We start from the raw sequence: 11,457 nt of genomic DNA, 5'->3' as shown, positions 1-11,457 counted from the left end.
GAGACAAAGTTGCCTACGTCTGCCCCATCACAAATAGCACCAACAAATTTGGACAGCTGGCTTCACAAAAAATCAAGACTTGCAATGGCTTCATGGAGCTCATGAGACAAAAAATTTGCTCAGTTTCTTCCGGGGAAGCAGTCCACAATGCCAAAAGCAGGTCTGTAGTTTCGTTTTTGACATCATTCCACAAACCACTTAGCATAGACAGGGCACCTAAGAGGTCAATATTTGGCTCTCTTCCAGTTCTCGGGTTCTGCAGGAGCCGTTCAATCAGACGTTTCCTCAAACTAGCCTTCACCGCATGGATTATCCCCCGGTCCAATGGTTGAAGCACCAAAGTTACATTCGGTGGTGAGAAGCGAAGCACAATGTTGCTGAACTAGCAGTGGACACAGAATAGCGGTGGCCACAGACATGACAATCTTGGCCTACCGGGTCGTCATTCCAAGCCTGCGGCCACTTGGGAAAAAAGTCCACAGGTTATCCATGCTCTTAATTGGACATGTAGGTCAACAGAACCGAAAGCGAATTCTGCAAGCATCGCAGAGACTTGCTTTTTCTGATCACGAGTGGTCGAAGCTTCGTTGGTCCATCGATGCTAGTGGCAAACAACCAAAGATTTTTTCTCACTTCATTCAACTCTCTTGATAATTTCCAGTTACATGGCAAAAGGAAGATTCTGCCATTTCATGGCTGCGATCGTGCGCAGACACAGACAAAAAAACTATGCAAAAATGCCGATGGCAGCACGAGTCAGTAAAAGTGCGAACTGCATTACAACGCTAGCTAGCCAAACTGATGCAACACGTTAAAAATGCATATTCTGGTTGGCTGGATACGCGTCTTCTGCCTACACGGTGGAAAATCCGTGTTATTACTGGTCTACGTGTGCTACATAGCAATAATAGTACCCGCAGATCCATGCAGGAAAGCTAACCTTTGGAGATATGCTGAGGGAAGTCAGCTTTTTTAGTAGACCAGTGTTGCCAGAAGTTCGATGTATCGGATGTGATGGGTAATTTTGTACACTACAGCCGTACATTTTCCTATACATTCAAGTTGTAGCTTTACGGTGCTTAAAACTAATTCGATATAAAAGATAATTAGATTTATCCGAATTTGATATAATCGGGTTAAACCGTACACTAGCTAACCAGCAGCAAATTACATGAATAAGTATGTCAGCACTCACCTCCGGCCGGGTGCCACAAGATGAGGCCATGGCAATAAGTCTATGCTTGCTACAGCTGGCGTCCGGCAAACCTTCTGCATCAACCTGAAGATCATCCCGGTTGGTCAGGTCATTTTCTGCATTAATGGAGGAGTAACGGTGAGACACAAAGTGTGTGCAGTTCGCAGTTTTCTACAAACCAATAGCAAAAAGTATACCGTAGCTTGCCCATTTACCCTTGCATGTGCTGTTTGCTCACAAGACCCTCTCCGCACAAAGAAAGGAACAGCAGGTGCACTGAACTGCTGTTCAACACGTGATACAGAGCCACAATGCAGATACAGTGCTGGCAAGCCTGCTGGCCCAGCTTAACAGCACATAGCGAGATGTGCCAGCGCAAGCAATATCTGAGAGGAGAGGAGGTCCCCACTGGTTTCTTAGAGCAGCCCCTCACAGCTTTGTACAAGCACGAATGAGAATATTAGATTTCCACTGATTGCAAGAGGCATTCAACAAGGAAACTTGAGTTAAAAGTCTGTGCTTCTCTTCTCTACTTACTCTCTGTGTGTTATCTCCGGATGCCGGCATTTGTTTTTGATTCTTTAATGCCACTCTACAAAGTGCCAGACATCCATGCAGCACAAAACAGAGGTGCTTATACATTGTGCTGCGACTCGCACTAAAAAACAGGTAGCATATCAAGAAATAATAAAGTGCTCCATTGGGTCACCCTGAGAGTAATCAGTGATTATTACAAAAGAGCATTGTTGGTGATGAAGTTGTATGTTGCGGATGAATGGTACCCAGTAGCGATGCCTGTGTGAGAAATGGGTTTAGTACCGACTGTGTTAACCAGGTGTTGAGTCCAGTATCATAACTATTTCAATTTAGAGATGTCATCACTGCTATCAGTACACGCTGAGCTCTGTTCACACAAATTTTACCCATTCATCAATTTTTATTTTAGATGCCAACCACTGAAAAGTGGTTAGAGGTGGCTGCAGGGTTCTGCCACAGGCGAAACTTCCCGCACTCTGTGGGTGCAGTTGACTGGAAACATGTACAGATACAGGCCCCATCAAATTCTGGCAGCCTGCACTTCTCCAAAGTACTAATTGTGCTTTGTCATGCTTTAGAAGCAATGCTCATGGTTGCAGTCACTTGTAGGGCACGTACTCCATTGTACTGATGGCAGTAGCAGACAGCAACCCGAAGTTTGTGGCAGTTGATGTTGACAGCTACGGTCGTCAGAGTGATGAGGGAACCCTGAGTGCCTCCAGGTTTGGAAAGTACCGGGAAGGAGGCCATCTTGGGCTGCCAGCTGCCTGGATTAACAGCAATGGCACCACATGTTGTCATCTGTGATGAAGTCTTCGAGCACCATCCCGATTTCCTGCTGTCATATTCAAGAAGGTGCCAGGAAGACCACAAGCGGATCTTTAACTATCGCCTAAGCCGGGCCAGGTAATCGAAGCTATAAGATACTCCCTTCGCAACATGTATTACACAATGCTATTTATTTGCTGGAGGTGCGTGGAAAGCGCCTTTGGCGTTATGGCCTTGAGGTTTCAGATTTTCAGGCAAGTAATTAACATGACACCCGAAAATACCGACTTTGTTGTATGGCTGCCTGTGTTTTGCATAACTCCGTGATGGATGATGTCTTCCACATGGATGCCACATATGCCGATCAAGAGGACAACTTTTGGAATGTTGCACTGGGTCAGTGGCGTGCCACCAGGCTGATGAGTGCTCAGCCATGCTCGACCTGCAGCCTCGTGCTGGCCACAATTTCTCTAGGGAAGCTGCTGAAGCCAGGGATATTTTTTCGTCTTATTTCGTAAGCTCTCAGGATGCTGTACCATGGCAACGTGCATCCGCTGCACTGCGACAATAGGTCATGATTCATAACAGGGCCCCTCTTAAGAGCATGTGCAGTTCAGCATCTGGGCTTAACCTAGTTGGTTACTGCTTCTTACGTGCTGTATGCTTAATGGCGCGCGCGAATGCACATACACACATACTGATATGGAACAAGCATACCGACACTTCCTGTGATGTATACTTATTCCATGTCAGTGTGTGTGTCTATTGTAAACTTTGGTTTTGTTTATGGGGCTTAACGTTTTAAAGCGACTCAGGCTATGAGGGACGCTGTAGTGAAGGGCTCCAGATAATTTCGACCACCTGGGCTTTTTTAACGGGCACTGGCATTGTACAGTACACGGGCCTCTAGAATTTCGTTTCTATCAAAATTCGACCACCATGGCAGGATTCGAACCAGCGCCCATCTTTCGGGCCAGTGTGCTACGTGTGGTCAACAGGTCTCACTCATTTGTCTTTTGTACCAAAAAGGGCAAGCGTTACTGTCTGTTTTTATCTCTTTTCCAGTGCAGATGACATTGTCTTGAAATAGATGGCAACACAGGCACAGTATTAAGAAAAAGATAGTCTGTTTCAGCTGTTCCCCTGAACACAGGGCATTGAGTACCATTGTTTTACGAGCCCTACAAGGTTATAATTTGTCATAGCTTCTTTGCTCAGTCTTTTCTTTTCACAACTGCAGCAGAGTGAAATAAATGTGGTGCCAGACATACTGAATCTGCTTTCACTTCTGTTTATTTTGACGACGATATCACCAGGTGTGCAGAATACGCTCCCTGGCTGTATTTGCCTATAATATTCAGAATTTCCATCTGCAGGTGATGGTGCATAGTACTTGGCACATTTGCCAGGTATAGTTTCAGGGACAGCAAAAATGCTTGTTGGCATCTGCTGGCTGATGCCCCAGTAGCGCACTTGGCACAGATACAAGCTGTGCAGTTACAGCATTAAGCTCCTCCTGAGTTTTCCTTCACTTTTTGGGCTGCGGTGGGGCATTCACTGCACTAAGACAAGCAGACTGGCTCGTCGTGCCTTGCTCTTCATTAAAAGGCACAGCCTGAGAGATGCTGGACTGCAGCAAATCAGGGCACACAAAAATATCCTCAAAAGAGTCTGCTGGTATCAAGTCATCGGCCGCAGCTGGAGGTCCTCGCCGTGGGTGGGCGTCAAGGTCTTCGTGCACGGGCACCACCTCCATGCTGCTGTGTCCTCTGCAGTATGGTCACATTACGTAAAAATTGATCACTAAGAGAATGTAGTGATAGGCTTTGACAGCAGCACTGCCAATACAACTGCGGCTCTATTTATAATAATGTCGCAAACCTGGCATTCACGAAATCACAGCTGCATTGAAACTGTACAAACCAAATTAAGGCATTACAATGAACAGTTATTGCGGTGGATGAAGAATACACCCTGAGAAGCAGTACATGCAACATCCATTTTTGCTGTGAAAATGGTACCCAAATGTTTCTTCTTAAAACTCTCGCAAACAAGTAAAATGGAATGCGGGTGGGAAAGTTGCACTGGAGTAATACTTACTGGCGTACTTCCATTTGGTCCTTTAAGAACCCCATTCTTTCCAAGTGCACCCAGCACCTACTAGTCTTCAGTAGGGCTCCAGCTCCACTCCGTGTGTCCGTTTTCGGCAGTATCTTTTTGGTTCTGCCATCTGCACTGTACGCATTTAACAGTAACTGAAAGTATATGAAAATTAGTTACAAATGAAATGAATTATTTGAAATGATGTACTATAAACGCTTTTCAACACATGCCAGAAATTGTCTAGTGTGTTCCCGAGTTGGTTGTGTAAAACAAGACAGACAGGACTGCACTCCATTAAAAGCAGGGAACATGAACTATGTACACCTAAATAGCATTCCCATATCCGCTTCTTAGTTTCTGTGACTGCTGGGTTCATTCATATTTTGAACGAATATTCAGTTATCTTTCCCTGAATGTGCCTTCCCATAAGCGAGTGAAAATGCATACCACAAACAATGACAGCACATGCAAGACAAAACTAGGACAACTTTGGGACAAGTTTAGTTTGAGCACAGAAATGGTTACAAATAAAACGGTGCTGCCACCGTAATTTCAAAGCTCCAGAATAATTCTGGTCACTTGAGTGCATTTATAGCGTACCAACATTTCATAGCACGCATCTATTTTTCCATTTCTCCGCCATCGGAAACCGCAACACCAACTCGGAGGCACTTGTCTCGTGTTGAGCGGCAAAATATAATGTACTAAACCGGGTACAGGCGTGTGGTCCCCATTCGTGAACAAGGCCGGTCATCATTAAGTTTAGTGTTTCAATGTTTCAATTTTCTTGTTTAAAGAATAGAAATTTAACTGAAATAACAGCCCACACATTGTGCATGTGGTTGGCCACCGCAGTGTGTGAAGAAACAAAGGCCTGAAAAAAATATGAGCGGAAAAGACGTCGTCGATACCTTTTCTCTGAGCAGCGCTCAGTACACTATGATTTACTGCCGTTCTTTTGTTCTCATTGCACAGTACCACTGTTTAAAACATCATGAATTCGCATATGCAACTGCGTACCTATACAGCGTGCACTGAGCATGTTGCATGCGTCGACCTTCCGAGCCGGCTGTCGTTTATTGTCAAAAGCGCGGCGGCACAATCACTCGTGATTAGCACTTCGATGTTACAATTAACAACTCCAAGTAGAGTAAGTAAGTAAATTATAGTAAATAACTAAAATAAAAATGGTCGAAAAAGAACTAGTACCTACCTGTGGGGTTGATTGCTCTCGTAGCGTCTCTTACTTCTTCCCGAAGTCCAGTTTTGTCAATATTCTTTTGATACGACATTCGATCTTACGTTCCACAAAAGTGGCCGCCTCACCACTTCATCAATCAGTAACTCATTGAAACAAGCGCACGTGCCAACACACGACCGCACGTGACATGACGTCACAATGCTTCTCATTGGTTAGTCGCAGTCGATCACACAGACGCTGCGAACGAAATACAACCGGACGGAACTCGATCGCAAGCAGTCTGTTACTAAACCGACGGCCCTCCCCCGTTGCAGACAGACAGAATTTGCAGTGTTGCAGGCAAAAACGCATGCATGTGAAACGGCCCTCAGGCTTGCCTCCTGTGTTAGCTGCCAGAAAAGAAAGCGCTGCCTTTTGAGCAGCTGCCACCATGGCCATGCTTCAACATCTGTATTTGCTGAATCACACAAACACAGATGCAGACAGCCCTACCTGCCTCAATACGATAGCAGAAGGAACTTCTTGGTAGCGACAGTGTGCAATTCATAAACATGACTGAGGTACAATAAAAAATTTAGATGTAGAAGCAACAAGAAAATACTGAAGAAATTTAGGTATTTTCCATACACAAAGGAATTCTAATCCAAAACGGTGCACTTCAGGATGGCACCACTTGGTGTTATATAAAACCTTATTAAAACGTGCCCGCTTAAACATTAGTTTTGTTTTAAAAGTAGTAAAGTCAAGTCCCCCACTCAGCGCCCATGGAACATAATGCGTATTGGATCTGCATAAACCGTACCAGCATATCGCAGATGCATCGGTTAGCACGTACCATTTTCACTTTTCGTCGCACTCGTGCGCGACGAATTCACGACAGTTGCACCAACTCATAGGACGATTCGGCTAGCGATGCAACCGATGCAATGGCAAGCCACGTGGCCAATGACAAATCAGAGCCAAAGTTACCCAAATGCAGCCACAATAATCGATGATGTGATGATAATACAACTAGCACTATCTCTGGGAATTTCTCCGCAGAAGCAATAACTACCGGTGGCTTCCGCGATCAGCTCCGGCAACTGCGCTCCTGATCGCGGAGGCCACGACCTACCGCTGTGGCACATCCACCTACCTTCCCTAGCGGGCCCGGTTTTGGGTCAGTCCACGCAAACACCCCTTGCACCTCAATGGTTCAGACGTTATTTCGTTTCTGTGGTATACTGATAGCGCATGTTTTAAACTGCATTTTCATGTATCGCTTATCAGCCACGCAAGCAGTCGTCGGCAGATCACATGTTCATCGGCCTATAAAAAGGCACTGTCTCAATAAACGTTTGTTCAGTTCCAGCCTGGCGTCCGTCTGATACACAACAGTTGGCGACGAGGCAGCGACGGCGATGGCCGTCGGCAGGATCGGCGAGTATCGTCTCGGCACGAACGCGTCATGGGACGAATACGTCGAGCGCCTGGAAATGTTCTGCGAAGCGAACCAGATAACGAAAGAAGAGCAGAAAAGAGCAGTCCTGTTGAGCAGCTGCGGCGAAGAAGTGTACGGGCTCATCGTAACTTTGGTGAAGCCAGAAAGACCGACAGCAGCAACCTACGAAGAAATCAAGACTGCCGTTCGCAAGCACCTGCATCCAAAGCCATCGGAGCTGTATGCAAGGTTTTTGTTCTACAGGCGAAACCAGGCTGCCGAGGAATCGGTTGCGGACTACGTCACGGCGCTTCGGAAGCTAGCCGAAGACTGCGGTTTTGGCAGCGCCCAACTCCCGTTGGACGTCATGATGCGGGATCGTTTCGTATGCGGACTCCGGAACGAAGGGGTTCAACAGCGACTTCTCGCAGAACACAGCCTTACGTTTAAGGTTGCGTATGACTTGGCCACAACTGCAGAAGCAACCGCTAAGCAACAGCGAAACATACGCAAACACGGTCGATACGAGACGGACTGCCAGGAAATGGTACAAGCAACCCGTGCGAAGCAAGACACCCCAGCGGAGGGGTCCAGCTGTTACCGGTGCAACGGTAAGCACGCTCCACATTTGTGCCGTTTTAGAAAGGCGACATGCTTCAACTGCAAAAGGGTTGGACATATAGCTAAGGCTTGTCGGTCGAAAGACGACAGTAGAACTGCTCGGAAGACAGCGTATGAGCAAAAGAAGAAAGGAGATAAGAGCAAGGGCGTGTACGAAATGAGTGCGTTGTTTTCCCTGTGCGAAGTGAATGAGCAAGAACAGAAGTTCATGGTTCAAGTAACGATTGAAGGGCAAGAAGTTCCGATGGAGGTTGATTCTGGCGCATCGTGCTCAATTGTGAGTGAAGATACGTTCAGGGTTGTTGAATGGAATCACGGTAAAATACCACTGCAAGATTCTGGAACAACTATCGTAACCTGGTCAAAGGAGGCGTTACCCGTGCTGGGTCAAGCAAGTGTCTTGGTGGAATTCAAAGGCAGGAAGGCAAAGCTACCTTTGCTCGTAGTACAGAAGCAAGGCAACAGCCTGATTGGGAGAAACTGGTTTAACCCGTTAGGTATTGGCTTGCGGGGTATACAGCAAGTAAACGTGGAGGACGTGCCTTCGCGATTTCCCGAGGTGTTTCGCAGAGACCTTCCTGGCTTCAACGGACCGCCAGTTCACATCGAACTGAAAGATGACGCCCAACCGGTGTTCCTCAAAAGTCGACCAGTTCCATTGGCCCTCAAGGACGACGTGGCCAACGAAGTGGACCGCTTGGTGCAACAAGGTGTATGGGAGCCCGTCAGCTACTCCAACTGGGCAACACCACTGGTAGTGGTAAGAAAAAAAGATGGAACTTTACGTCTTTGCGGCGACTATCGCAGTACCGTAAACAAAGCTATTAAGAGCAGTGGATACCCCTTGCCCACTACAGCGGAAATGCTCACAGCTCTAAGTTCAAGCAAGTTTTTTACCAAGTTGGATCTAGCCCAAGCTTATCAGCAGCTTACGCTAGACGACGAGACGGCTGAGGTGCTCACAGTTAACACGATAAAGGGACTGTACAAGGTTAAGCGGCTGCCGTTTGGCATTTCGGTCGCACCTTGGGTTTTTCAACGAGTCATCGACACGCTGTTAGCGGGCGTTCCCGGAGTGAAAGCTTATCTGGATGACATATTAATTTCTGGATGTAACGCCGAAGAGCACGCCGAGAGATTAGAGACTGTGCTATCGCGTCTGCAGAAGGCACAGCTACGAGTAAACAAGGACAAGTGTGAATTTAACCAGACGAGCATCGAATTCTTGGGACACAGGATTGATGACTCAGGAGTACATCCCAGCCGAAGCAAGACGGACGCCATCCAGCAAGCGCCTGCGCCCGCAAGCAAAAAGGAGCTGCAAGCCTTTTTGGGATTGCTGAATTTCTACAGCAGTTTCCTCAAGGGCAGGACGGAAGCGGCCGAACCGCTTTATCGACTGCTAGACCGTGACCACGAATGGAAGTGGACAGGTGAGCATCAGCGGGCTTTTGAGAGACTGAAAAATTCTCAGCTCAGACGCCGTACTTGTGCCCTACGATTGCAAGCGTCCTTTAATTTTGTGCTGCGACGCATCGCCTGTGGGGGTGGGGGCAGTGCTAGCCCATCGTGCGGATGACGGGAAGGAGCAGCCCATAGCTTATGCTTCTCGCACTCTTGGCGTCAGTGAACGCAACTATGCTCAGATTGATAGAGAGGGTTTGGCTGTGGTCTTTGGCGTAAAAAAGTTCCACCAGTACCTAGCTGGGCGAGAATTTACAGTGATAACAGACCACAAGCCGTTACTCGGCCTGTTTAACACGGACAAGCGAGTGCCCGAAGTTGTGTCGCCCAGAATGCTGCGTTGGATTTTACTGTTGTCTGCGTATAACTACCACCTTGAGTACAGACGAGGCCAAGACAACTCCAACGCCGATGCACTCAGTCGTCTACCAGCCCCGGGAGACGAGGACGAGCCAAGACCGCCTGGGGACGTGCTCTTGTTGGAAGCGGTCGACTGCGCACCGCTGCAAGCGGCGGACATTGCTGCGCTGATCAAAAAGGACTCGGTTCTATCCCGGGTAAAGGAATGGCTACTCAGTGGCTGGCCGTCAACACAAGTGGACAGCAAGTTTGCGCCTTATGAGGTGAGACGGTCGGAGTTGTCATTGCATCGTGATTGCATACTGTGGGGGAATCGCGTCATAATTCCAACCGCAGCAAGAGAGAATGTGCTGCAACTCCTGCATGCAAATCATCCAGGGATGAGTGCCATGAAAGCATCAGCTAGAGGGCTCATGTGGTGGCCGAAGATGGACCACGAAATTGAGGAGTTTGTTCGGCACTGTCATCCGTGCCAGAATAACCGGCAAAGTGATGCCAAGGCTCCAGTGCATTTTTGGATCAAGCCAGATCAGCCTTGGAGTCGACTGCACATTGATTTCGCTGGCCCAGTCAAAGGAGACGTTTTCTTAGTCGTGGTAGACGCGTACAGCAATTGGGCTGAAGTCGAAATCATGCCATCCATGAAAGCTACGGCTGTCGTCAACAGCTTAAGGAAGATGTTTGCGACACATGGTGTACCGGACGTTATCGTTTCAGATAACGGCACAGCTTTCACTAGCACAGAGTTGCAAATGTTTTTGAAGTGTAATGGCGTGCGTGCAATTTCCACTGCACCTTATCATCCAGCCAGCAATGGTAGGGCGGAGAGGATGGTAAGAGAAGTTAAAGAAGCATTGAAGAAGCAGCAGGAAGGTTCGACACAGTGCAAGATTTCCCGGTTTCTGTTTAAGCAACACACGACGCCACATTCGGTCACGGGAAAATCGCCAGCAGAGTTAATGTTCGGACGAAGACTGAGGTCAGCGTTAGACAGACTCCATCCGGACCGGCAACACGCGCCTGAGTTACAACGACCGGAGACTAAGAGGTTTCGTGTCGGTGACGCGGTCTACGCTAAAAGCTTTTGCCCAGGTCCAAGGTGGAAGGCTGCCAGTGTTGTGGCAGTCAGAGGTCCGGTGTCGTACGTGGTACAGCTAAACAACGGCGAGCGTCATCACAGGCACCGCAACCAGTTGAGGAGCGCCTGGACGCGGCTCGTAGTTGACCCAGTCACAAGTGAGGACTACCACGTCAGGCTTCCTCCTACAGCCAGGCAGCCACAGCCGCTGTCTGCTAGCCCAGAAGCAACCCCTGGGGCGAGTCCAGGCCAAGCCACCCAAGTACCGGTCGAGCCGCGAAGATCAACGCGTGTTCGACGGCCTGTCCTGCGTTATGGCATTAATGGCTAGCTAGTCCGTTTTGGATTGTGCAAATCTTAGGAGAAAGGAGTGTGGTATACTGATAGCGCATGTTTTAAACTGCATTTTCATGTATCGCTTATCAGCCACGCAAGCAGTCGTCGGCAGATCACATGTTCATCGGCCTATAAAAAGGCCAGTTTCCGCCCACTATGAATGTAACTGGAGGGGGATTTGGCGCTGCTGTCTGTAAAGCGTGACCCGAATGGAGCGTTTTTTCTCACGAAATCGCGTTGCACGACCGACGACCACGCCGGCGAATGCACTCCGGCATGGTCAGCAGCTGAGCGGCTGAGCCGCCTAGTTGTGCGATGCGCACGCCCCCATTCGGGCATGTGCGTCAAGGCCACACGCACCTAGTTCTCCTTGT

The 11,457-nt window shown here is 48.1% G+C and overlaps 1 protein-coding gene across 1 annotated transcript; it reads left to right on the top strand.

Moving 5' to 3' along the window:
- Positions 1-7,067: 7,067 nt before the first annotated feature.
- Positions 7,068-11,082, top strand: LOC144109880 (uncharacterized). Its single transcript, XM_077642648.1, has 2 exons — positions 7,068-8,605; positions 10,939-11,082. Exons 1-2 carry the CDS (start codon positions 7,205-7,207, stop codon positions 11,080-11,082), a joined length of 1,545 nt encoding a protein of 514 aa, XP_077498774.1. The 5' UTR covers positions 7,068-7,204.
- Positions 11,083-11,457: the final 375 nt, after the last annotated feature.

This window comes from Amblyomma americanum, chromosome 11 (genome assembly GCF_052857255.1).
Source record: "Amblyomma americanum isolate KBUSLIRL-KWMA chromosome 11, ASM5285725v1, whole genome shotgun sequence".
Taxonomy (NCBI): domain Eukaryota; kingdom Metazoa; phylum Arthropoda; class Arachnida; order Ixodida; family Ixodidae; genus Amblyomma; species Amblyomma americanum.
Note: the sequence above shows the minus strand (reverse complement) of the source record. Positions and strands in the feature narration are given on the sequence as shown.